Source organism: Oncorhynchus masou, chromosome 26, assembly GCF_036934945.1.
Source record: "Oncorhynchus masou masou isolate Uvic2021 chromosome 26, UVic_Omas_1.1, whole genome shotgun sequence".
Lineage (NCBI taxonomy): Eukaryota > Metazoa > Chordata > Actinopteri > Salmoniformes > Salmonidae > Oncorhynchus > Oncorhynchus masou.
The window spans coordinates 19,278,392-19,305,178 of NC_088237.1; the positions used below are offsets into that span (position 1 = coordinate 19,278,392).

The 26,787-nt window shown below is 45.3% G+C and overlaps 1 protein-coding gene across 1 annotated transcript in view; it reads left to right on the forward strand.

Moving 5' to 3' along the window:
* The window catches only part of LOC135514976 (FYVE, RhoGEF and PH domain-containing protein 6-like), a 30,544-nt gene extending 5,379 nt beyond the window's left edge, over positions 1–25,165 (forward strand). Inside the window, exons 2-20 of the mRNA XM_064938741.1 lie at positions 1,456–3,769; positions 6,087–6,204; positions 9,732–9,799; positions 9,945–9,975; positions 13,325–13,476; positions 13,629–13,785; positions 13,996–14,083; positions 20,509–20,559; positions 20,664–20,722; positions 20,815–20,886; positions 20,976–21,044; positions 21,231–21,314; positions 21,401–21,480; positions 21,634–21,736; positions 22,342–22,485; positions 22,600–22,702; positions 22,866–23,092; positions 23,194–23,342; positions 23,516–25,165. Of these exons, the coding sequence (XP_064794813.1) occupies positions 1,456–3,769; positions 6,087–6,204; positions 9,732–9,799; positions 9,945–9,975; positions 13,325–13,476; positions 13,629–13,785; positions 13,996–14,083; positions 20,509–20,559; positions 20,664–20,722; positions 20,815–20,886; positions 20,976–21,044; positions 21,231–21,314; positions 21,401–21,480; positions 21,634–21,736; positions 22,342–22,485; positions 22,600–22,702; positions 22,866–23,092; positions 23,194–23,342; positions 23,516–23,552 (4,106 nt within the window). The 3' untranslated portion in view covers positions 23,553–25,165. The remainder of the gene's footprint in view (positions 1–1,455; positions 3,770–6,086; positions 6,205–9,731; positions 9,800–9,944; positions 9,976–13,324; positions 13,477–13,628; positions 13,786–13,995; positions 14,084–20,508; positions 20,560–20,663; positions 20,723–20,814; positions 20,887–20,975; positions 21,045–21,230; positions 21,315–21,400; positions 21,481–21,633; positions 21,737–22,341; positions 22,486–22,599; positions 22,703–22,865; positions 23,093–23,193; positions 23,343–23,515) is intronic.
* The last annotated feature ends 1,622 nt before the right edge of the window (positions 25,166–26,787 follow it).

Here is a 26,787-nt window from a genome sequence, read left to right on the forward strand (position 1 = left end):
TTTGTTTAACACTTTTTTGGTTACTATGTGATTCTATATGTGTTATTTCATAGTTCTGATGTCTTCACTATTATTCTACATTGTATAAAATAGTAAAAATAAAGAACAACCTTTGATTGAGAAGGTGTGTCCAAACTTTTGACTGGTACTGTACATTTATAAATATAGAAAAATGAAACATGAATTTAGAAAATATGTATTTTTTGATTTGGCTAATTTTTTAATTTATTGTTGAACATAAAATGCTCTACCTGCATATCAAAGTTCCAGAATAGGACCTCTGCTACTTTTAGAATTATGATCCAATTTGTAAGTATTACCAATAGAGTGAATGTGAAAATGGATTCAAAATGGTCACCCTCTGTGATTTGCTGGATGTGCAATGATACAAGTAAAGGGAGGGCTGTAATTGATTACATTGATTACATTGCCTACTGTGCCAATTTCTCTGTATAAAATGGGCCATAAGTATAAAACTAGCAGAGAATATTATGTTGAAAAATGTGCCAAATCAAACATTTTATTTTTTAAATATTAATGTTTATATTTTGCAATATTCATACATGTATGTAAGAAATGTGTTCTTAAAATCAAAATACTATTCATGTCAAAGAGCAAGCGGTAAAGCTTCATATGACACCAACTTTTACTTTGTAGCACCTACAGATGAAACACTGTGGTGTCTTAAAGGAGGCCTGGGTAAGGCCAAAATGTGTTCAATTAATTATCTATCTATTATGTTTTAAGATAAAAAAAATAGCAAGTATATGTCAATAAAACTTTGAGTGTCTCATTCAATGCAGAGGTCTGTATTCATAATCCAGTTATCCATGTAGTGCAGGCTCAGCCTGCCACGGGCCTGTCTGGTGCCCGCTTAGAGACACATTCACACAGTAATTGCATTACCATCAAAGTGTTTTATTTGAGGGAGATGTGATGTCGCTTAGGTTATAGTTAGTTTTTTTTTATTGTTCAGCATTTCTCTACAGACAGAACACAGTGAACCATTACACTTGACTGTTTTGGTCAGGCTCATGATAGGATATATGAGTACAGAAATCATTTGGTTCTTTCATTCCTCACTTTCTGACCACTTGCGCCCAACCTTACTTAGTGAGCTAAAAATCCCATTGACCTCTAGGGGTTGATTCTCTGACCCTTGCCCTGCCCTCTCTTACCCCCACCAGCTGTCTGTGTGCTGCTGCTGGCTGGTTGGTATGTGTCAATGAGGTGGTGGGGGGGTTCAAGGGATATCCAGGGCAGTGCATGCATTACAGCAGGGCAGTGGAATGCGCTCTGTTTTGCTTTTTGCCTCCAGTTTGTTCCTTTAAACAGCCATAAAGGTTAAAGGGTCAATTCTTTCTTTTCCTCCTGTGACGTGTGTGTTTTCAGCAGCCCCCCTCCCCAGCATTGTCTTAATGTCTACTCTCTTCCTTCTCCTCTAATTCTCTACAGGTGTGAAGAAGCCGCCAGTGGCTCCCAAACCCAAACTCGCCCCCTCGGTGAAGCTCTCGCCTCCTCCCATCGCCCCCAAACCCGATCTTCTCCTCTCCCAGCCTTCCCAATCCGCCCCCCTTCATACCCAACCCTCCCCTGCCGTGCTAAAGAGAGCCAAACCTGTTGTGGCACCCAAACCATGCCTCTCCAAACCCTCCGCCCCAGCAGCCCCGGCTTCTCCCCCACCACCCAGACTCAGAGTACCCCAAACCCCTTCCCAGGAGTGCCGGGGGGCTGGAGACCACAGCCTCTCCTTCCTCAACTCCAGAAACGGGATCCTGTCGCAGCCCATCCTGCGCGACTCGGACTACATCATTCCTACGTGCTCCTGCGGACTCCAGGACTGCTCCCAATGCAAACGACTAGGGAATGGGAATGTTACAGAGGTCGGGAGCGATACGCTCGGCTCCTGGCCAAACGGGAATGCCAGGGAAAGCACTGGAACGCTGGTAGCCAATCGGCCGGGTAAAACAGAGAACGGAGACAGTGAGGAGAGCGGAGGAGTGACCAACACCTTCCATCTCAGACTCAAGGACAAACCTCAGAGACAGGAGGGGCAGAGGGATGGAGAGGGGAGCAGGAATGAGGAGAAGCTGCAGGGGAACAAAGAGGAGAGACAGAGGAACCAGAAAGGACAGGAGGGTCAGCAGTATCAGACTGGGTCTGGGGACCAGTCATGTAATGTTCTTGAGGTGGCAGAGACACTTACACAGACTGAGACTAAAGCTTCTAATGCAGAACAGACATACACTGACAGCTGTAATATAGACTGCAATGAGAGCAACACAATTCCCACTCCCCTCATCCTCCCACTGGAAGTCTCCCCCATTCGCACCCCCCCACAGACAATCCCCCCCATCCGCACCCCCTCTCAGACTGTTCCATCCACCCGCAGCCCCCCACAAGTTTTACCCCCCACCCTCTCCCCCACCCAGATGGACAGTGAGCCTGACAGCACCCCCCCCCACGCAGAAAGCAGTACACAGTGTTCCAGAATACCCAGGCTACCCACTGACCTTTCAGTCCCTGCTGCCCCCAGTAAGCCCCTGCCCGTGCCACTGCCACGTAAGCCCCGTAAGCCAGCCCTGGTAAGGCAGGACGGCCTGGAGGCCAGCACCCATGAGGGGGAGATAAAGAACCGCTCACAGGGGGGAGAGGTGGGGGAGACTGAGGGGAGTGGGGGGAGATGTCTCACCTCAGAGAAGGAAGAACACACCCAGGGAGTGTATGACAGTCCCTCACCCTCCCAGGACCCTGAAGTTGAAGAGGAGCCTCACCCTGTGCCTCCACCTAGACAGAAGTCCCTCTCCCCCCGCCTCCACAGAGCCATCCACTGTCCCCTCAACCGAAACACCTCCCACTCTCTGGACTTGCTCTCTCAGCCTGAGCTTAACACACTAACCTCAGAGAGAAGAGGAGGAGTGGATGAAGAGGAAGAGAAGGAAGAGGAAGTTGAGGACGGGTACGGAGACTTTGAGCGCTACCCCATCACCCGGAGCCTGCCCAAACAGATCAAGCTCAGCTGCCGCCCGCCCCCCGTCGGCATGACAATGAAGGCCGGCTCAGCGGAAGAGGGAGGGTCACCCAGGGCCCCACCCAGGAAGCCCCAGAGACACAGCCTGCCAGCGGGTGCTCCCCCGTCCATCACCCCCCCTCCACCCCCTCCGCACCACGCCAACACCCCCATGAGGGAGCTGCCTGCCACCCCACAGGAGAAACCAGCCTGGCGCTTCCCAAGGCCCTTCTTCAGCAGGCAGAGCTCTTCCAGACACAGCAGCGGCGGCAGCAGCCGAGGGCCCCCCCAGGGGAAAGCAGCTCTGCTGGGGGGAAAACAGAGGGCACAGTCCTTCTCCTCGGCTGACCTGCTGGCCCGCGCCGACGGCACCAAGAGGAGCCTTTCCTTCCGGAAGCTTCTGGAGCTGCGGTTGTCTGTCAGGATGTTGCCACGGTTACTGGCCAGAAGCGGCCAATCTCTGGATTGTACCAGCGTGGAGCCGGGCGGGGGGGGGGGCACGGTGGACCAGTCCGACGGCAACGTGGGGGTGTCTGGCAGGGATGGAGAGGGGTCGGTAGAGTATGAGAACGTTCCTCTGTATGAGGAGATACCGGAGTACATGAACCTGCCTTTCCTCAGCGCACGGCTGGGCTGGCCACTCACACACAGTCTGGACCCAAGCACACACAGACACAGTGACTCAGACGTCTATGAGGTGCAGGATCCATACGAGAGCCACTGCGACTATAAGCGACCCCATTCCATTGACTATGAGAGGTACAGCATGTGTGTCACAGTGTGTGTGTTTGTGCGTGCACGTGTGTGGTGTGTGTGCGACTGTGCGTGTGAGTGTGAATTCTTTCTTCCTCTGTCTACACACACAAAGGGTCTGGGTCAGGTTTCCACAGAGTGTGTGTCATCTTGTTGTCTGATTGCATCGTGCCTCTCGTGTGTCATGGGCGACTTAGATTTCAACTCATCCCGAGTTACAGAGCTGATCATAATCCTTTGATCATTAGTTGTCTACAGTAAATAACTTGGTTATTACACCATGCTAATTATTGTTACCGTAGTGTTAATGTACCACGTCAGTCATAGATGTGTCACTTTTAATGAGCTTTAATGCTTCATGAATTCGATATCCTGGAAAGAGAGACTCGAGCAATTTACAGTAAATGTTTTGATTTTGAGCATAGAACAATGCCATGGGTGTATGTACTGTGTTTAGTGGTTTCTATTTGTGTGTGTGTGTGTACTGTGTCACAGTGAGACAGAAAGTATTTTAGTATTTAGGCCAGTGTTTTTAGCACCGGTTGTGCTTGTGTGAGAGTTAGTTTTCACTTTGCAGTCTTGGTCCCACTTTGGTGCTAAACTATGCATTTACATGGTGGTAAGACCACGTCAGGTACATTGTGTGTACTATACTATACTATAGAATTAGCATTAGCAGGCTGTGCTTGTACGAGTGTGAGAGTTAGCTTCAATGTTAGCCCTCCAGGCTGTGAATAGAGCATTGATGCGCAACAGGTTGGGCCGTTTTCCTGTGGGTTATTTTCAGTGGCCAGGGCAGGAAATGTCTGAAAATCGCAGAAATGCCACACTGCACTCTGAACAGGGAAAACAAACCTCCAGCAACCACCAGCCTCTCTCTCTCCTTCTCCCTCCCTCCCACTCTCTGGCTCTCGCTTTCTCATCTCTTCTTGTTCCTCTCCCATATCTCTCCCGTTCCCTCTCTCTCTGCCATCTCTCTCCCATCTCTCTTTCAGTTTCTCGCTCTCTCTCCTATTCCCAGTAAACCGCTTTTTGATTGACTCAGCGTAATTTAATATTTTTCTACTGTATTGGACACAAAAATATTTGCGTGTGTGGATGGGTGAATGGACTGGACACGGTCCTTGCTAACAAGAGTCAGGCCTCCCAACTCACTGTATTCACATCCTCATTCAAGTGTGTGTGTGTGTGTGTGTGTGTGTGTGTTTACTTCATATATCAAAAGGCAGTTGTGTGGGTGCAGTTGTGTGTGTGCAGTGCACGTGCGTGCTCAGACCAGTATTTTGCTAAGCCACTCTGATTACAGGACAGGTAGAAAGACGGGCAGATGAAGGGAAATATTAGACTCAAAGAGTTCAGCAGTAAAGAGCAGTATGCAACAGTTCCACATATATCTAGCTGCCCAGATCTGGTACTCCAGTTGGATAATATTAGTGTTTATCATTCACTGTGTGATTTTATGTGTTTCATCGTTTGAAAGATGCTTGCATTTGTGCGTGCTTGTGTGTGTGCGTGCGTGCTTGCATGCATGTGTGTATGTGTATGCCGTTGTGGTTGTTTGAAAGAATGTGTATGTGTGTCGTGAATCTGTAGTGTTTCCCAAGCATCTGAGCCTGTTCCGTTTATGTAACTAGCCTCAGGCAGTAAACAAGAGGCACTCTGTGCCTGACCCAGTGTGCAGGAAGTCCTGTCTATGGAGTGAGAGAGGAAGAGAAAGAGAGAGTGAAAGAATGGGAGAAAAGAGAGAAAGATGGGGGGGTAGGGAAGAGAAACAGGGTATAGAGGGGAAAAGGAGAGACAAGAGGAGGGGGAAAGAAGTAGTAAAAATAAAGTAGTCAAAATAAAGAGTGACAGTATCTTATGAGTCCTCCAGATTAGAAAGTAGATAGTACTTTGGGTTTGTTTGGTTCAAAATCCAGTGGTGATAATATCTCCTGGAAAGGCTGTGAAGCCAAGATGAAAACATTAGTGGCACAAACACATGTTGCTACTTGTGCCACTCAGCAGACAGACCTGTATCAGCTGACTGAAGAGCAGACTCGTGCCCTGCTGCCAGCAGTCTGTGGAGTCTTCATGGAAACTATGTTTACCTGAGTACAGCTGTGGACAAAGTATTGACATCCGTGTTTAAGGCTGGTGATCATCTGAGTCCCATGGCTATAGAGACATTGTGCCAATTACTGTTTCCATAAAATGTTCAAAAGGCCATTCAGAAGTGTGTGTACGTGGTATGCTTGCATGGATATACTGTATGTGTAAGTGCACACACACTCTGGCTAATAACCATGAGGATAATGCGGTGACCTTCCTGTTTTGCCTGCAGAGGCTGGCATGGATTGGACGATGCTCACTCTGAGGAGGAAGTCCACAGCTCTGACGAGGATGACAACAGCTCCACCTCCAGCAAGGAGCACCTGGAGCTGTCAGAAGAAGACAGACAGGTAGATATCTTTAATACACACACACATCCTTATGTGGTTGTTATTAACTGGGGATGGTCACACAATCTGCAACACTGGCTCAGGAGGACACGCTGGTACGCACACACACCCAGATAGACAGTGGATGTGGCGGCTTTGTCAATAAGGTTACGGTAGGGCTCTTTAGATGTGTTTGCTCTGGTAGGTCCTATGGCCATGCAGTGAGGTGTGAGTGATAACAGAGGGGATATAACTGAGCCAGAGTAATGACAGTGATGACAGGTGGTATAACAGGAAGGATATTGGCAAGCATAACACGAGTGATAAGGACACCATCGGACAGGCGTCATGGAGCCAAAATGGGTGCTGGGCACAGGGCTCTATGAAGGAAAGAAAGGCAGGCGGGGATATCACACTGCCTGCGTGTGATGGAGCTGGGGTCTCGGGGTCAGACATAGAGGGTTTATCAGGCAGGAATAACTCTGAAACTCCTGTCTGACCCTATGCATGATACTCTGAAGCAGCGTTTCTTAAAGTATGGGGTCACGTACCTGTCAATGGTGGGTCGCGAGGTATTGCATTAATTACTGGAATTGATTTGGCCAAGTGCAACTGCTCTCTCGGTTCAGTGCCCTCTCTGCTCAGTTTGGCAGCTGCGCGAGTGGGAGAGGTAGAGGGGGATACCCGTGTTCTTTGCGGTTTACCGGGTCTTTTTTCTGCAGTTTTCTTGAAGATCATTGCACGACCCACACCCTGCAGCGCTGTGGTTCAAACCACTGACTTGTTATTCCCACTCGCAGCTGTCATGAAATGGACTCATGCTAGCCGCATGTTCTGACTGAGCTCAATCGTCATGAAATGGACTCATGCTAGCCACATGTTCTGACTGAGCTCAATCATCATGAAATGGACTCATGCTAGCCAAATGTTCTGACTGAGCTCAATCGTCATGAAATGGACTCATGCTAGTCACATGTTCTGACTGAGCTCAATCGTCATGAAATGGACTCATGCTAGCCACATGTTCTGACTGAGCTCAATCGTCATGAAATGGACTCATGCTAGCCACATGTTCTGACTGAGCTCAATCGTCATGAAATGGACTCATGCTAGCCACATGTTCTGACTGAGCTCAATCGTCATGAAATGGACTCATGCTAGCCACATGTTCTGACTGAGCTCAATCGTCATGAAATGGACTCATGCTAGTCACATGTTCTGACTGAGCTCAATCGTCATGAAATGGACTCATGCTAGTCACATGTTCTGACTGAGCTCAATCGTCATGAAATGGACTCATGCTAGCCACATGTTCTGACTGAGCTCAATCGTCATGAAATGGACTCATGCTAGTCACATGTTCTGACTGAGCTCAATCGTCATGAAATGGACTCATGCTAGCCACATGTTCTGACTGAGCTCAATCGTCATGAAATGGACTCATGCTAGCCACATGTTCTGACTGAGCTCAATCGTCATGAAATGGACTCATGCTAGCCACATGTTCTGACTGAGCTCAATCGTCATGAAATGGACTCATGCTAGTCACATGTTCTGACTGAGCTCAATCGTCATGAAATGGACTCATGCTAGTCACATGTTCTGACTGAGCTCAATCGTCATGAAATGGACTCATGCTAGTCACATGTTCTGACTGAGCTCAATCGTCATGAAATGGACTCATGCTAGTCACATGTTCTGACTGAGCTCAATCGTCATGAAACGCATATACAGGGATGACTTTGTCATACAAACTTTAAGAAATAACGAGGAGCAGCCACACTGTGTTTTGTGTGGGGAAGTGTTTAGTAATGAGCCTCACAAAACCCACAAATGAATCAAATGACACGTCCTAACCAAGCATCCACAGTATGACGGTAAACCCAGGGAGATCTTTCAGAACAGGGCAGGATGCTTCGGGAATCAGTGCTTCGACAGTGGAAAAGTAAGTCAACTAACAAGGCATTGTTGTCATTTAATAACAGGTGATAATAAGCGGAAATAAGGGAGTACTATCTCTCATAGTAGTATATGTGAGTTTATCTTTCAAACAATCCCCTGGCCTTGTAACGTTAACCAGCTAGTAGCTAACGTTAGCCAAAGCCTGCTAACTAGCTGCTGAGAGTGCAACCCTAAGAAACAGTACAGATGAAGATGAAAAATTCAGGCCTACTGTACATTTTACTGTAGAACTTATTGTTGAAAACAAGTCTAGGTTGGAACTGTTGCTGTTACATGTAATACTTTTTATTCTGAACTGGAATAAACTGTTTGAAGAAAGATTATTTTTTGGGGGCAAACACTCACAGTTCTGGGTTGCTCATCTGCAGCAGGAAGCGGTCTCCTGCCTGACTGATAAAGCAGTAGATGTTCAGATCCAGTTTGGCACTACATACCTATGCAAGTCAGGGTTCTCAAGTACAGACACAGTTTTAATGCTGAGCATGACTTGAGTGTTGCACTGTCTAAAGCAGAGTCCAGAATAGACCTGCTTGTTGAAAACTTCAACCAGCCACACACCTCTCATTAGGACTGTGTGTGTGTATTTTCTGGTCTACATCTGTGTGATGTGATCAATCAGTTTATTCCAGTTCAGAATAAAAATAAATGCATTTTTAACAGCAGCAGTTTCAACCTAGATTCTCTATCAACAATAATTTATACAGTAAGATGTACAGTAGGCTTGATTTAAAAATAAATCTGTACTGTTGCGGAGGTTTGCACGATCAAAAAGCCTGTGTGTGTGTGTTCTGTTATACATCTGTGTGATGTGATCAATCTGTTTATTCCAGTTCAGAATCCAATAATTTATTGTATTTTAACCACAATAGTTCCAACCTAGACAGATATGTAAGAGTGTTTTTAATGGGGAAAAATAAACATGAAAAGATTTATGGGTATTGTTATATATTTTTGGCATAAGGGCAATGAAATGTACCGATATTTACGTATAGTTGCATTTTTTCCTAAGCTTGGGTCCCAGGAAAACACTGGGTCCCAGGCGGAAAAAGTTTCAGAACCCCTGCTCTAAAAGCCTGTGTTTGTAACAGACAAAAACACGAGCACACACACACACACACACACACACACACACACACACACACACACACACACACACACACACACAATTAGGAGCAGGAGGCCCCTTCAATCATGCAAGGGCAAGGCCACTGTCCAAATTAAGACCACCCCATTTCCAGCCCAGACCACTCACTATCAGACTGAAAGGGGGAGAGAGAGTGAGGGAGGGAGAGTGCAGAGGGGAGAGAAAATAGCTGAAGTGGATAAGAGAGTAGCGAGGGAAAGAGACGGGTGAAACGGCACCCCTGCTTTCGGACATAATCTCTGTTGAGTGTCTGTTTAGAAACAGCAAATGGGCAGATTATTGTGCCTATGCATACTATAGCAGGATAGTCAGATGGTGAGCTGCAGTGACCTTGTAAGTGGATGTATGTCTGTAACATTTAGAATATGGTTAGCTAGCTTTTTACACTACTTGTACTGAATGCTGTGCTTTTCTCTGTCTGTCTTTCTGTCTGTCGTTCCAGCAGGAGGATGAGGTGAAGAGGAAAAAGGTGGTGCATATCGCCCAAGAGATCATGAGCTCTGAGAAAGTGTGAGTACCCGAGACACACACACACACACACACGCAATGAATGACTTTATCATGAGAATATACCACAGAATCTTTCCTTTTTTTTAGCGCTGGGTGTCTTTTTTTGTCATATATAATATTTTACACCCATCTCCTCTCCCTTCAGGTTTGTGGACGTCCTGAAGCTTCTTCACATAGTAAGTATCACTTAAGCCTCTGGGCTTTTGATGAGCACCATATCTACGTGTTATCTGTGTGTTCAATGGTGTTACTCAGCAAGCCTTCGACTAGCTGAGCCGTGTTGCCTTTCTCCCCAGCCCCTGAGGCAGTTGTCCCTGGTACAACTGTTGTTGTTGTTCCTGTTACACTTAGCAGCATCAGTGATAAACACTTAGACTCACATTTTCTAAATCATAAACGAAGCTAAGGAGTCAAGCATGTGTTGCTAGTTTCAACTTTCAAGTGGTGGCTTTATAGAGTGGAAACATAGGCTAGAGTTGTTTCATTATATTTAACTACCGGCTAGCTAGCTCACTGCTACTGCCTGGTGGGTGGAATAACGTCCCTGCTCTGTGCCTGTTTGGGTGAAAGGTGGAGCAGGTAACCGTGACGACAGAGCTGGGTGCTTTGATGTTGGTCTCAGGGGGAGGTGACAGGTGGGTGTGGGATCTCTGATGAGTGATGTTAACTCCGGGTGGTAGTGTTGTGGTGATTACTGTACTGGTCTGGTCTACTGGGCAGGGCTGGGCTGTGTCAGACTGAGGTGGTCAATTGTACCAGCCAGGTCAAACTGTCCTGGGCTCTTAAAAAGGATTTGATTTTGCAGCGGAAGATAGACTGTGTGTTGGATTTCAATATTTTATTTATTTAAAGGAAAAATGCTTTAAATGCTTTAATCCAGAACAGGCAGTTAACCCACTGTTCCTAGGCCATCATTGAAAATAAGAATTTGTTCTTAACTGACTTGCCTAATTAAATAAAGGTAAAATAAAAAATACATTTTTTTGTCTCGCATAGCCTTGTCTCTAAAATCTCTCTAAACCCACAATTTGTCTTAGACGGCCGCATGGTCGACATTAGATTTCCTCTTGGGAGTGGCTTTCAGACTGCCCGAAAGGGGAATCGCAGGTACACACACACACACACACACACACACACACACACACACACACACACACACACACACACACACACACACACACACACACACACACACACACACACACACACACACACACACTGCCTTAAACAGGGCCCACTATGGGACTAATTTTGAATATGGGGCATGAGAGAGACGGAGAGGGAAAGAGAGATGAAAGAGGGGGAGAGGGAGACTTAAAGAAAGAGGTCAAATCACATTCTTCAGTCTCCATGGCTGCCCCTGGCCACAGAACAGCTGCTTCCTGCAGTGAGTGAGTGGGTGGAAGACCCCCAGACATAGAAATGCCTCAGCTAATCCTGTGTGTGTGTGCGTGTGTGTGTGTTTTGGTTTCACACTTAAGTCCTCCCTTATACCCTATAGGATGGTTCTCATTTGATATGTTGTGTACAATAATGTGTTGCATTATATTTTGACTTGACTTTTGACATGTTTTCTAGAGATACAGTTGAAGTCGGAAGTTTACATACACCTCAGTTTTTCACAATTCCTGACATTTAATCCTAGTAGAAATTCCCTGTCAGTTAGGATCACCACTTTATTTTAAGAATGTGAAATGTCAGAATAATAGTAGAGATAATGATTTGTTTCAGCTTTTATTTCTTTCATCACATTCCCAGTGGGTCAGAAGTTTACATACACTCAGTTAGTATTTGGTAGCATTGCCTTTAAATTGTTTAACTTTAGTCAAGTGTTTCGGGTAGCCTTCCACCAGCTTCCCACAATAAGTTGGGTGAATTTTGGCCCATTCCTCCTGACAGAGCTGGTGTAACTGAGTCAGGTTTGTAGGCCTCCTTGCACGTTTTTCCAGTTCCACCCACACATTTTCTATAGGATTGAGGTCAGGGCTTTGTGATGGCCACTCCAATACCTTGACTTTGTTGTCCTTAAGCCATTTTGCCACAACTTTGGAAGTATGCTTGGGGTCATTGTCCATTTGGAAGATCCATTTGCGATCAAGCTTTAACTTCCTGACTGAAGTCTTGAGATGTTGCTTCAATGTAACCACATCATTTTCCAACCTCATGATGCCATCCAGTTTGTGAAGTGCACCAGTCCCTCCAGCAGCAAAGCACCCCCACAACATGATGCTGCCACCCCCGGGCTTCACAGTTGGGATGGGGTTCTTCAGCTTGCAAGCCATCCCCTTTTTCCTCCAAACATAATGATGGTCAATATGGCCAAACATTTATATTTTTGTTTCATCAGACCAGAGGACATTTCTCCCAAAATGTCGATCTTTGTCCCCATGTGCAGTTGCAAACCGTAGTCTGGCTTTTTTATGGAGTTTTGGAGCAGTGGCTTCTTCCTTGCTGAGCGGCCTTTCAGGTTATGTCAATATAGGACTCTTTGTATTGTGGATATAGATACTTTTGTACCGGTTTCCTCCAGCATCTTCACAAGGTCCTTTGCTGCTGTTCTGGATTTGATTTGTACTTTTTGAACCAAAGTACGTTCATCTCTAGGAGATGGAACTAGTTTCCACCCTGAGCGGTAAGACGGCTGCTTAGGCCATGGTGTTTGTACAGTTGAACGTGGTACCTTCAGGCGTTTGGAAATTGCTCCCAAGGATGAACCAGACTTGTGGAGGTTTACACATTTTTTTCTAAGGTCTTGGCTGATTTCTTTTGATTTTCCCATGATGTCAAGCAAAGAGGCACTGAGTTTGAAGGTGGGCCTTGAAATACATCCACAGGTACACCTCCAATTGACTCAAATGATGTCAATTCGCCTATCAGAATCTTCTAAAGCCATTACATTATTTTCTGGTATTAACCAAGTTGTTTAAAGGCACAGTCAACTTAGTGTATGTAAACACCTGACCCACTGGAATTGTGACACAGTGAATTATAAGTGAAATAATCTGTCTGTAAACAATTGTTGGAAAAATTACTTGTCATGCACAAAGTAGATGTCCTAACTGACTTGACAAAACTATAATTTGTTAACAAGAAATTTGTTGAGTGGTTGAAAAACGATTTTTAATGACTCCAACCTAACTATGTACACTTCCGACTTCAACTCTACATGTTTCAGTCCTTCACACTGCAGCTGTGTGTGTTTTATTGTGGGTATGGGGCTGTGGTTGTGTGACAGTGTTCACCAGGACATTGGGACCCTGCCCTGGTTGTCTCACCACTTCCTTCCACCTGGATGTGTGTGTTGGCTCACTGGGCAGTGTGAGAGTGCTGACTCAGTTGTGTGTGTGTATGATGCAGAGGGACGCATGTTTATGAGGTGATAACCAGGTGTTCCTGTGCTGTACTGTGTAACGTCTCTCTGCCCTGCAGCTGTGTGTTTGTGTTAATTAGTCTCCCACCACTCTGTTGTCGCTGTGTCAGTTCCCTTCATTCGTCTGTCGACATTAACCCCCTCGCTCCCTGCAGGATTTCCGAGACGCGGTTGCCAAGGTGACGCGTCAGAATGGTAAGCCGGTGGTTGAAGAGCGTATTCTAACCCAGATCCTCTACTACCTGCCTCAACTATACCAGCTCAACCGAGACCTGCTCCGGGAGCTAGAGGAGAGAGTGGCCCACTGGTACGCACCCTCACCATCATTATCAGCACCAGAGATACAAACCTCAACTGACCATGCCAAGCCTTAGACAGCTGAACTCAGACCACAATGACCATCTCCCTCCCTCCGCCTCTCTTCCCCCTGCCCCTCTCACCTCTCTCTCTGCTGTGTAGGGGGGACCACCAGAGGCTGGCAGACATCTTTGTTCAGAAGGGGCCGTACCTGAAGATGTACTCCACCTACATCCGGCAGTTTGACAACAACGTGGCTATGCTGGATGAACAGTGTAGGAAAAACCCTGGCTTCGCCGCTGTGGTCCGGGAGTTTGAGGTAAACAGCTGTGTGTGTGTGTGTGTGTGTCAGAGGAAGTTCCTATCCGCATAGTTGATGATAGAGTGGTAAAATACGTGGGTGTTTAGATGTAACAAGCCAGACATAGTCTGAAGACTACATTGGTGCCAAGGACGTGGAGCTAGATGTGTGTATGTATGCTGTTAATACTGCAAATGTGTGGGACAATTCTCCTGTACTCTGTCCCAGATGAGTCCTCGATGTGCCAGCCTGGCTCTGAAGCACTACCTGCTGAAACCTGTACAGAGAATCCCCCAGTATCAGCTTCTGCTCACAGGTACACACACATACACACAGATGGGGGTGGGGTTACTGGATATGCAGGGAGGGGTGCTGTGCTGAAGAGTCTATATCGGTCTGCTAATACTGGACTAGGAAAGGCCCAGTGCACTGTGATTTAAAAAAACATGTTTTTATGTATTTGACTGTTTACCAGCATTTGTAACTTGAGTCTGATAATTATCTGTACAAAACAGTAAGTATGATAATACTTCTGGAATATAAAAATACTTGCCTGATATACGTTTTCAAGTTTTTTTTTAATAATTTGCAAATGCAACTTATTTCTATGTGAAAACTGAAATGGTCGATTCATTCCTTTTCTATTTTAGTAGACGCTCTTATCCAGAGCAACTTACAGTAGTGCGCCCATACATTTTCAATCGAACACACAATCCTGGCAATGTAAGTGCCTTGCTCTACAAACTGAGCCACATCATCACCTCATCACAAACCACTTGATGTCTCAATGTACTCAATTACTGTATTGTCCATTGTTTTTCTTCATGCTGATAGAAAGTCTATAGGTACAAACCTAGATGACCAGCCTATGTACAATACAGTCATGTACATTTAGATTAAGTGGTTTGTAAGGATGGTAAATTAATACTGCATAAAAAGTGGTTGTTTTCCATATTATTTGATCAAGAAAACGTCAACTCACCAACATTACGACCAGGAATACGACTTTCCTGAAGCGGATCCTCTGTTTGGTCCACCATCCTGGACAATGGATCGGAACCCAGCCGGCGACCCAAAACAATTGCGCCGCAGAAGGGGCAGACGGAGTGGTCTTCTGGTCAGGCTCCGTAGACGGGCACATCGGGCACCACTCCCGAGCATACTACTCGCCAATGTCCAGTCTCTTGACAACAAGGTAGACAAAATCCGAGCAAGGGTTGCCTTCCAGAGAGACATCAGAGATTGTAACATTCTCTGTTTCACGGAAACATGGCTCACTCGGGATATGTTATCAGAGTCGGTACAGCCACCTGGTTTCTTCACGTATCGCACCGACAGAAACAAACATCTCTGGGGAGAAGAATGGCGGGGGTGTATGCCTTATGATTAACGAGATGTGGTGTGATCATAACAACATACAGGAACTCGGAAGTCCTTTTGTTCACCTGACCTACAATTCCTCACAATCAAATACCAACCGCATTATCTACCAAGAGTATTATCTTCGATCATAATCACAGTCGTGTTTATCCCACCCCAGGCAGACACATCGATGGCCCTGAAAGAACTTCATTTGACTCTATGTAAACTGGAAACCACATATCCTGAGTTTGCATTTATTGTAGCTGGGGATTTTAACAAAGCTAATCTGAAAACAAGACTCCCTAAATTTTATCATCATATTGAATGTGCGACCAGGGCTGGTAAAAACCTGGATCATTGTTATTCTAACTTCCGCGACGCATATAAAGCCCTCCTCCGCACTCTTTTCGGAAAATCTGACAACGACTCCATTTTGTTACTCCCTGCCTATAGACAGAAACTAAAACAGAAAGTCTCAGGTCTGTTCAACGCTGGTCAGACCAAACGGATTCCACGCTTCAAGATTGCTACGATCACGTTGACTGGGATATGTTCCACATAGCGTTGGACAATAACATTGATGAATAAGCTGATTCGGTGAGTGAGTTTATTAGCAAGTGCATTGTTGATGTTGTACCCACAGCGTCTACTATTAAAACATTCCCCAACCAGAAACCTTGGATTGATGGCAGCATTCGCGCAAAACTGAACGTGTTAACCACTGCTTTTAATCAGGGCAAGGTGATCGGAAACACGACCGAATACAAACAATGTAGCTATTCCCTCCGCAAGGCAATCAAACAAGCTAAGTGTCAGTATAGAGACAAAGTACAGTCGTGGCCAAAAGTTTTCGAGAATGACGCAAATATTAATTTCCACAAAGTTTACTGCTCAGTGTCTTTCGATTTTTTGTCAGATGTTACTGTGGAATACTGAAGTATAATTACAAGCATTTCAAAAGTGTCAAAGGCTTTTATTGACAATTACATGAAGCTGATGCAAAGAGTCAATATTTGCAGTGTTGACCCTTCTTTTTCAAGACCTCTGCAATCCGCCCTGGCATGCTGTCAATTAACTTCTGGGCTACATCCTGACTGATGGCAGCCCATTCTTGCATAATCAATGCTTGGAGTTTGTCAGAATTTGTGGGTTTTTGTTTGTCCACCCGCCTCTTGAGGATTGATCACAAGTTCTCAATGGGATTAAGGTCTGGGGAGTTTCCTGGCCATGGACCCAAAATATCGATGCTTTGTTCCAGAGCCACTTAGTTATCACTTTTGCCTTATGGCAAGGTGCTCCATCATGCTGGAAAAGGCGTTGTTTGTCACCAAACTGTTCCTGGGTGGTTGGGAGAAGTTGCTCTCAGAGGATGTGTTGGTGCCATTCTTTATTCATGGCTGTGTTCTTAGGCAAAATTGTGAGTGAGCCCACTCCTTTGGCTGAGAAGCAACCCCACACATGAATGATCTCAGGATGCTTTACTGTTGGCATGACACAGGACTGATGGTAGCGCTCACCTTGTCTTCTCCGGACAAGCTTTTTTCCGGGTTCCCCAAACAATTGGAAAGGGGATTCATCAGAGAAAATGACTTTACCCCAGTCCTCAGCAGTCCAAGCCCTGTACCTTTTGCAGAATATAAGTCTGTCCCTGATGTTATTTCTGGAGAGAAGTGGCTTCTTTGCTGCCCTTCTTGACACCAGGTCATCCTTCAAAAGTCTTCGCCTCACTGTGCATGCAGATGCACTCACACCTGCCTGCTGCCATTCCTGAGCAAGCTCTGTACTGGTGGTGTTCCGATCCCGCAGCTGAATCAACTTAAGGAGATGGTTCTGGCGCTTGGGGGACTTTCTTGGGCACCCTGAAGCCTTCTTCACAACAATTGAACCGCTCTCCTTGAAGTTCTTGATGATCCGATAAATAGTTGATTTTTGGTGCAATCTTACTGGCAGCAATATCCTTGCCTGTTAAGCCCTTTTTGTGCAAAGCAATGATGACGGCACGTGTTTCCATGCAGGTAACCATGGTTTACAGAGGAAGAACAATGATTCCAAGCACCAGCCTCCTTTTGAAGCTTCCAGTCTGTTATTCAAACTCAATCAGCATGACAGAGTGATCTCCAGCCTTGTCCTCGTCAACAACCACAACTGTGTTAACAAGACAATCACTGACGTGATGTCAGCTGGTCCTTTTGTGGCAGGGCTGAAATGCAGTGGCTATGTTTTTTGGGGGATTCAGTTCATTTGCATGGAAGGGAGGGACTTTGCAATTAACTGCAATTCATCTGATCACTCTTCATAACATTCTTGAGTATATGCAAATTGCCATCATACAAACTGTGGCAGCAGATTTTGTGAAAATTAATATTTGTGTCATTCTCAAAACTTTGGGCCACGACTGTAGAGTCGCAATTCAACGGCTCAGACACGAGAGGTATGTGGCAGGGTCTACAGTCAATCACGGACTACAAAAGGAAAACCAGCCCCGTCGCGGACCACAATGTCTTTCTCCCAAGCAAACAAGACAATTTCTTTGCTCGCTTTGACAACAACACATTGCCACTGACACGGCCCGCTACCAAAACATGCGGGCTCTCCTTCACTGCAGCCAACGTGAGTAAAACATTTAAACGTGTTAACCCTCGCACGGCTTCCGGCCCAGACGGCATCCCCGGCTGCGTCCTCAGAACATGCGAAGACCAACTGGCTGGTGTGTTTACGGACATTTTCAATCAATCCTTATCCCAGTCTTCTGTTCCCACATGCTTCAAGAGGGCCACCATTGTTCCTGTTCCCAAGAAAGCGAAGGTAACTGAGCTAAATGACTATCGCCCCGTAGCACTCACTTCCATCATCATGAAGTGCTTTGAGAGACTAGTCAAGGACCATATCACCTCCACCCTAACTGACACCCTAGACCCACTCCAATTTGCTTACCGCCCCAATAGGTCCACAGACAACGCAATTGCTATCACACTACACACTGCCCTAACCCATCTGGACAAGTGGAATACCTATGTAAGAATGCTGTTCATCAACTACAGCTCAGCATTTAACACCATAGTACCCTCCAAACTCAGACCCTGGGTCTCGACCCCACCCTGTGCAACTGGGTCCTGGACTTCCTGACGGGCCACCCCCAGGTGGTGAGGGTAGGTAACATCTCCACCCTGCTGATCCTCAACACTGGGGCCCCACATGGGTGCGTTCTCAGCCCTCTCCTGTACTTCCTCTTCACCCATGACCGTGTGGCCATGCACGCCTCAAACTCAATCATCAGGTTTGCAGACGACACTACAGTGGTAGGCTTGATTACCAACAACGACGAGACGGCCTACAGGGAGGAGGTGAGGGACCTCGGAGTGTGGTGTCAGGACAATAACCTCACAGTCAATGTCAACAAAACAAAGGAGATGATCGTGAACTTCAGGGAACAGCAGAGGGAGCAGCCCCCTATCCACATCAACGGGACAGTAGTGGAGAAGGTGGAAAGTTTTAAGTTCCTCGGCGTACATATCACGGACAAACTGAAATGGTCCACCCACACAGACAGTGTGGTGAAGAAGGCACAGCAGCGCCTCTTCAACCTCAGGAGGCTGAAGAAATTCAGCTTGTTACCTAAAACACTCACAAACTTTTACAGATGCACAATCGAGAGCATCCCGTCGGGCTGTATCACCGCCTGGTATGGCAACTGCTCCACCCATAACCGTAAGGCTCTCCAGAGGGTAGCGAGGTCTGCACAACGCATCACCTGCCCACCAGGACACCTACACCACCCGATGTCACAGGAAGGCCATAAAGATCATCAAGGACAACAACCACCCGAGCCACTGCCTGTCCGCCCCGCTATCATCCAGAAGGCAAGGTCAGTACAGGTGCATCAAAGCGGGGACCGAGAGACTGAAAAACAGCTTCTATCTCAAGGCCATCAGACTGTTAAACAGCCATCACTAACATTGAGTAGCTGCTGCCAACATACAGATTCGTCTCTAGCCACTGTAATAATGAAAAAATGTATGTAATTAATGTATCACTAGCCACTTTAAACAATGCTAATTTATATAATGTTTACATACCCTACATTACTCATCTCATATGTATATACTGTATTCTATACCATCTACTGCATCTTGCCTATGCCGTTCAGCCATCGCTCTTTCATACATTTTTATGTACATATTCTTATTCATTCCTTTACACTTGTGTGTATAAGGTAGTTGTGAAATTGTTAGGTTAGATTACTTGTTAGATATTACTGCACGGTCGGAACTAGTAGCACAAACATTTTGCTACACTTGCATTAACATCTGCTAACCATGTGAATGTGACAAACAAAATTTTATTTTATTTGGATGTTTTTTGTCTTTGCTCATGACTTTGCACCTTTTGATGGAAGTGTTTGAGGACAGGGTTTTGTTCTTTCTGGATTCCCTTAGAATGACTATAGCAGAGAAAGGGACAGGGCAACAACTCTTGCAATTCCAACTATTGAATCCTGCAAGATACTGTTCTTAATCAAATCAAATTATAGTGTTAAATTATGAAGTTTTTCCCAAAGCAGAGTTTTTTTGCACGTGCTCCAGAGGTCTATATGTGTCCGCTAATTCTAGTTGAGGCCCAGTGCACTACTTTTGTACTTATTTGTATTTTATTTTCAGGGGGTGTTGCAGCACCCTCACTTCCTGCGGCTATGATGCTGTTGCATCCCATGGAGCCCGCACTATTTAGTGCATCGGCAGCACTCTGCCACCTAGTGGACACAGTGGAGTACTTGCACTATTTAGTGCATCGGCAACACTCTGCCACCTAGTGGACACAGTGGAGTACTTGCACTATTTAGTGCATCGGCAACACTCTGCCACCTAGTGGACACAGTGGAGTACTTGCACTATTTAGTGCATCGGCAACACTCTGCCACCTAGTGGACACAGTGGAGTACTTGCACTATTTAGTGCATCGGCAACACTCTGCCACCTAGTGCAGACACAGTTCTCCACATGTATAAACTGATTATGTAAAACATACTGTATATACAGTGCCTTGCGAAAGTATTCGGCCCCCTTGAACTTTGCGACCTTTTGCCACATTTCAGGCTTCAAACATAAAGATATAATAATAAGAATAATTTTGCACGCCCAATTTTTCAGTTTTTGATTTGTTAAAAAAGTTTGAAATATCCAATAAATATCGTTCCACTTCATGATTGTGTCCCACTTGTTGTTGATTCTTCACAAAAAAATACAGTTTTATATCTTTATGTTTGAAGCCTGAAATGTGGCAAAAGGTTGCAAAGTTCAAGGGGGCCGAATACTTTCGCAAGGCACTGTATACCTGATTTAGTGTGATCTGGGACTGATGTAACTCCCTGCTCTTCTACAGATTATCTGAAGAACCTTCCCGAGGACTCGTCTGACTACAAAGACACGCAGGGTGAGTGGAACAATGTTGATCAGGCTGTGTGTGACAATATCCGGTGTGATGCCATTCTCTCTCACAGACACTCTCACGGCATGTTAATCATGTTGACCTTACAGCTGCTCTGGGCATAGTGAAGGAGGTGGCCAACCATGCCAACGACATCATGAAACAAGGGGTGAGACGTCACACCATGTCCATCCTCATGAGAATTTGTCCAAAGGCATCCCATTGCATTTCCTCTGACCCCGGTCTGTCTCTATCTTCCAGGATAACTTTCAGAAGCTGATGCACATTCAGTACAGTCTGAACGGACAGCATGAGATTGTTCAGCCGGGCAGGGTGAGTGTCCAGCACTATGACACGTGCACACACACACACACTCACACACACCTGTGATCTCATCTGTTGCGATCACTTCTTGTCCCCAGGTGTTTCTTAAGGAGGGCACTCTGATGAAGCTGTCCAGGAAGGTCATGCAGCCACGGATGTTCTTCCTGGTGAGTACTGACTGATGCCTCCGGGGTAGTGGAGGTCTCATTGTGATACCTGACCCGTTACAGTTACAGTTCTGCAGTTCATTTAGAGTCTGGCTTAGTTCACTTCCAACACTGTCTGTAGACCAGAACATTACCCCCCAAGTATCTGTATGTTGATGTGGCGTGTGTATCTGTCTCTTTCTCTAGTTCAATGACACTCTTCTGTACACCACTCCAGTTCAGTCTGGTCAGTATAAACTCAACAGCATGCTCTCTCTGGCGGGCATGAAGGTGAGTACAGGCAGGGCTGAACACACATTTACCCTTGACAAAAATCTTCTAAAGCCTCATCGAAAACACGTGTTTATTTTATTAAGGTGAGTAAGCCCAGTCAGGAGGCGTATCAGAATGAACTGAACATTGAGAGTGTGGAGCGTTCCTTCATCCTGTCTGCCAGGTGAGAACCTGCTCACTGACACACCTGAACACCTGAAGGTGGCGCCTAACATTATGGACATTCTGATGAGTTACCCTTCTAATTGGTTGTGGGTACAGTTCCAATGGCTTTTGATTGGTTACAGAAGTTTCTGTTGTTGTTTCTGCCTGGCAGCTCGGCCACAGAGAGAGATGAGTGGCTGGCAGCCATCGCCACGGCGATAGACGACCACACCAGGAAGAAGATCACCTTCATCTCCAGCCGGAGTCAGGAGGAGGTGAGGCAGTGTGTGTGTCAGGAGGAGGTGAGGCAGTGTGTGTGTCAGGAGGAGGTGAGGCAGTGTGTGTGTCAGGAGGAGGTGAGGCAGTGTGTGTGTCAGGAGGAGGTGAGGCAGTGTGTGTGTCAGGAGGAGGTGAGGCAGTGTGTGTGTCAGGAGGAGGTGAGGCAGTGTGGGTGTCAGGAGGAGGTGAGGCAGTGTGTGTGTCAGGAGGAGGTGAGGCAGTGTGTGTGTCAGGAGGAGGTGAGGCAGTGTGTGTGTCAGGAGGAGGTGAGGCAGTGTGTGTGTCAGGAGGAGGTGAGGCAGTGTGTGTGTCAGGAGGAGGTGAGGCAGTGTGGGTGTCAGGAGGAGGTGAGGCAGTGTGTGTGTCAGGAGGAGGTGAGGCAGTGTGGGTGTCAGGGGGAGGTGAGGCAGTGTGGGTGTCAGGAGGAGGTGAGGCAGTGTGTGTGTGTTTCGTGAGTGAGCATGCACGTGCTTGTAGCATGTATAGTTCCAGCTCATTCGACTGACTGAATATGGGAACACTCCGATCCCACTGTTACCATAGCCAGTATAATTTTGCTACAATCCACTTGTTATGGCTATAACCGTCTCTCTCTGTGTAGGCTGATGGTGTGTGTGACAGTGGGGCCCCACTGGGTTCTAAGGCCCCTATCTGGATCCCAGACCTGAGGGCCACCATGTGTATGGTCTGTACCTGTGAGTTCACCCTCACCTGGAGACGCCACCACTGCCGAGCCTGCGGGAAGGTAAGGAAAGGACAAGGGCCCTCGTTTACAATGGTTCACTACTATACTCCATATGTGTGTGTTTGTGTGTGCGCGTGTGTGTAGTGGTTTTCTCACTCACTGTGTGTATTGCAGGTGGTGTGTCAGACGTGCTCGTCCAGTAAGTTCTATCTAGAGTACTTGAAGAACCAGCCGGCTCGTGTGTGTGACCACTGCTTCGTCAAGCTACAGGAGAACAGTATGCTGCTTTTACATGAATACATAGGAAATATTAAAGGGTTTTCACTATTTCAAATATTAAAAATTGAATGAATTGAAGTCATGATTTAAACCCTGTGTTGTTTGTTATTGTGAATTCATTATGTATGTCAGAGGGTGCTTTGTGTTCGTGTGTTTCCTAGGTGACCGTGTTGCTTCTGGGGCACTGTCTCCTACTGGCAGATCTGGGGGATTCTCTTTCTCCAGGAAACAGAAGAAGATCCCAGCTGCTCTCAAAGAGGTGTCTGCAAACACAGAGAACTCCTCCATGAGTGGCTACCTACAGAGGTCAAAGGGCAACAAGAAGCAATGGAAGAGGCTATGGTTCGTCATCAAGAACAAAGTCCTGTACACCTACGCTGCCAGCGAGGTAACACCTACGCCACTCTAGTCACAAACACATATTTGTGCATTGTGTGTGTGTTTGTGTGTGTGTGTGTGTGACATGTGTACCTCTCTCCCTCTCTCCAGGACGTAGCTGCTCTAGAGAGCCAGCCTCTGCTAGGCTTCTTCCTGCGGGAGGAGAAGTGTGGCCCTTTCCAGAAGCTGCAGTTTAAACTGTACCACAAAAACACCCTGTTCTATATCTTCAAGGCTGACGACATCCCCACTGCACAGAGGTAATGGAGTATTCATCAATCAGGAGGGGACCGCGCTGTAACAGATAACTCCTGAGCGTGGGAGGGTGAAAGCATTCATATAGTTATTTTATCAATATAATGTTTATTGATGAGTGTTTTTTTCCCAGGTGCCAATATAATAAAATTTGTTGTGTTTCTCAATTTTCTCTCAGGTGGATAGAGGCTTTCCAGGAGGCCATGATTCTTTAACACCTAAACCAGTCAGCTCATGTCTTTCCCCTGGAGCCAGTTGAAGGACACCTTTTGATCCTTGTCCTCTAGACATGTCAGGGGTCAGCAGCTCAGGAAGCCCTCCCCACACCCCGAGCCCTGATGAACCGGTCTGGCTGTTCACCAGGAGACCCCAGAGTCCCAGTGGTGTGAAGAGCAGACATCATTGTCTTTCTGGTGGAAATATGGACTTTGTGTCAGCTCTATATTACATTCATTGTAAATGTTGGGATCCGTTGAAAATGTGCCCTTGGTCAAACCACCATGCTTCCAGTGGAGCTCTGAGGTTATGGGTGTGTTGAGCCCCATAGGCTGCATATCTATCTGTTCTGGATCTTAGATGGAATCGTTAAGTGTCACAGCTGTGGGTCAATGGTCATGTCCTGAAGCGTGTGTGTGTGGAAGTGTTAACAGAATTGCTGTCTGTGGACAGCCTGCTACCTTATACAGGGGTTCCCACGGTCCACAAAAAGCCTTGAAAGTCATTGAAAATGATTTGATGTAAATTGCTATTGATTTACATTATCCCTGAAAAGTTAAAGAATTTTGTTATTTTCTTTGGGAAATTTATCATATTGTAAGAAAAGTATCAACTCAAATATTGATGAATTATGGAAATTGGAATGGTGATTAGAGTGGGAACCTTGCATGATGGGATGGATACCAGTTACAAAGAAGGGTGAGAAGCAGTGGGTTCTCTCTGAGTAGGGAAGCTTCTCTGGTGCACTGCAGGTGGTTGGATTCAACTGTGAAAAAACAGGGTGCCACAGAGACACAGGAGATGAGCATTTTGCTCCTTAGAAATATAGCAAAATTACAGAGGTCGGTTTATATTGTTATTCTCTGTTAGGCTTAACTCAGTACATCTACCACATGTATAATGCAGTATACTGGATAAAACTGGAAATGGCATAATGTCAATATTTTACTACACAGCCTATAGAACAAATGCATTTTTAAAGCGTATTTGTTAGACTCAGAAACGGTGGTTGGGTAATATGTAGAATTGGGAGAGTAAAATGTACTTTTTTTGTGTGTAAAAGTCGAGAGCTAATATTTATATAGAACTGTACATTTCTCAATGTCCATAATTATGTGATTTTAGAAATATGATTTATTTGATAACGGATACTATCTTTGTCACTTTTGTAATAAGTAGTAGCTACCTTTTGTATTGTATGCCATGATGGTTGTAAAAGCACGTGTTGTAACAATGCCTCACTAGTTTGTTTTAAACTGCCACAACAGACTTGTTGGATTCATTAGGAGGAATCTTTTAATCCAGGCCTCATTTGTATAATTTTTTTATTGAATAATTTAAAGTGAACAGATTAGAAAATAATGTTTGTCTTTTGAGGTAGACATGGAATGGAGAATGAAATGTATACCTTAGGAATTGCTCACTAGCAATAAAGCAACATCCAGACAGTGCCTTTAATATGCGCAATTATCTTGTAATAATATAGATACAGAGAACTGTATTTAATTATCTGGTGCATTGTTTCATTAATTATTCATTTGAATTAGGATATTATATTATCACAGTGACTACTTTGGCCGGCACATCTGACATTAAACAGTGTAAATATCCATTATGTATTTAAATAGATTTTGTTTTTGAGTTTACATTTAGTACTTCAAATGTACTAATCAGGTTGCACTACTACACCATTATGGCAGGTGGCCTTATGGGAAATGAAGTTTATAACACAGAAACATTAGGGATAATTCAAAACAGATAATATTTTATAGAGACTAAATGTCCCTCCACCCTTATACACAATCACTCGAGAGCCATCGTGTCTCATCTGTAAATAATATTTCTGCAGAACTGTCAGGCACCACTTTAATGAAACCTCTGAAAGTGACTTTGCATCATGACTCAATTTCATGCTTTGAGACATCAAGGGATGAGGGAGTTAGTAAATCTTTCCGCTTTAGATTACTGTCACGGAGTTATTTTATTGCATAGTACTGATTGATGTGTGGGTGCAGGCATGTCTTTGTGGGTGTGGATTCTTTGCATGTGTTTAAGTTTGACCCTGATAAAGAAGTCTTCCTCGGCTGTCTTATTTCTGCTTTGAGCTCAGTGATCAAAGCGCTGTGTTGAGGAAGATAAGAGTATTTCAAAATATGACTCATATTTACTCCAACGCTCACTCTGTGGGTTTACTCTGCACTTTTCTTCCTTTGAATAAGATGACTCTGCATAAGTACAGTGCCTCCAGAGAGTACTTACCCTGACTTATGCCACATTTTGTTGTGTTGCAGCCTGAATTCTACATTTTTTTTGGGGGGGGGGGGGGTATTGAAAATTAAATACAGAAATATCTCATTTACATGTGTATTCACACCCCTGAGTCAATACATATTAGAATAACCTTTGGCAGAAATTACAGCTGAGTCTTTCTGGGTAAGTCTCTTAAGAGCTTTGCACACCTAGATTGTACATTATTTGCACATTATTCTTTTAAAATTCTACAAGCTCTGTCAAGTTGGTCATCGCAACACAGCCATTTTCAAGTCTTGGCATAGATTTTCAAGCCGGTTTAAGTCAAAACTGTGACTCAGCCACCCAGGAACATTCAATGTCATATTGGTAAGCAACTTGTCTTTTAGGTTATTGTCCTGCTGAAAGGTGAATTTGATTCTCAGTTTCTGTTGGAAAACAGACTGAACCAGGTTTTCCTCTAGGATTTTGCATGTGCTTAGCTCTATTCTATTTATTTTTATCCTAAAAAAAACTCCCCAGTCCTTGCTGATGACAAGTATACTCATAACATGCTCTAGCCACCATCATGCTTTAAAATATGAAGAGTGGTACTCAGTGATGTGTTGTGTTGGATTTTCCCCAAGCATAACCCTTTGTATTCAGGACATAAAGTTAATTTATTTGCCACATGTTTTGCAGTTTTATTGATTGATAAACCATCCAAAGTGTAATGTTCAAATGGATATTCAATGTCTGTTTTTTTACCCATCTACCAATAGGTGCCCTTTGCGAGGCATTGGAAAACCTCCTTGGTCTTTGTGGTTAAATTTGTGTTTGAAATGCACTGCTAGACTGAGGGACCTTGCAGATAAGTGTATGTGTGGGGTACAGAGATGGAGTAGTCATTCAAAAATCATGTTAAACACTATTATTGCACACAGATTGAGTCCATGCAACTTATTATGTGACTTGTTAAGCACAATTTTACTCCTGAACTCAGAC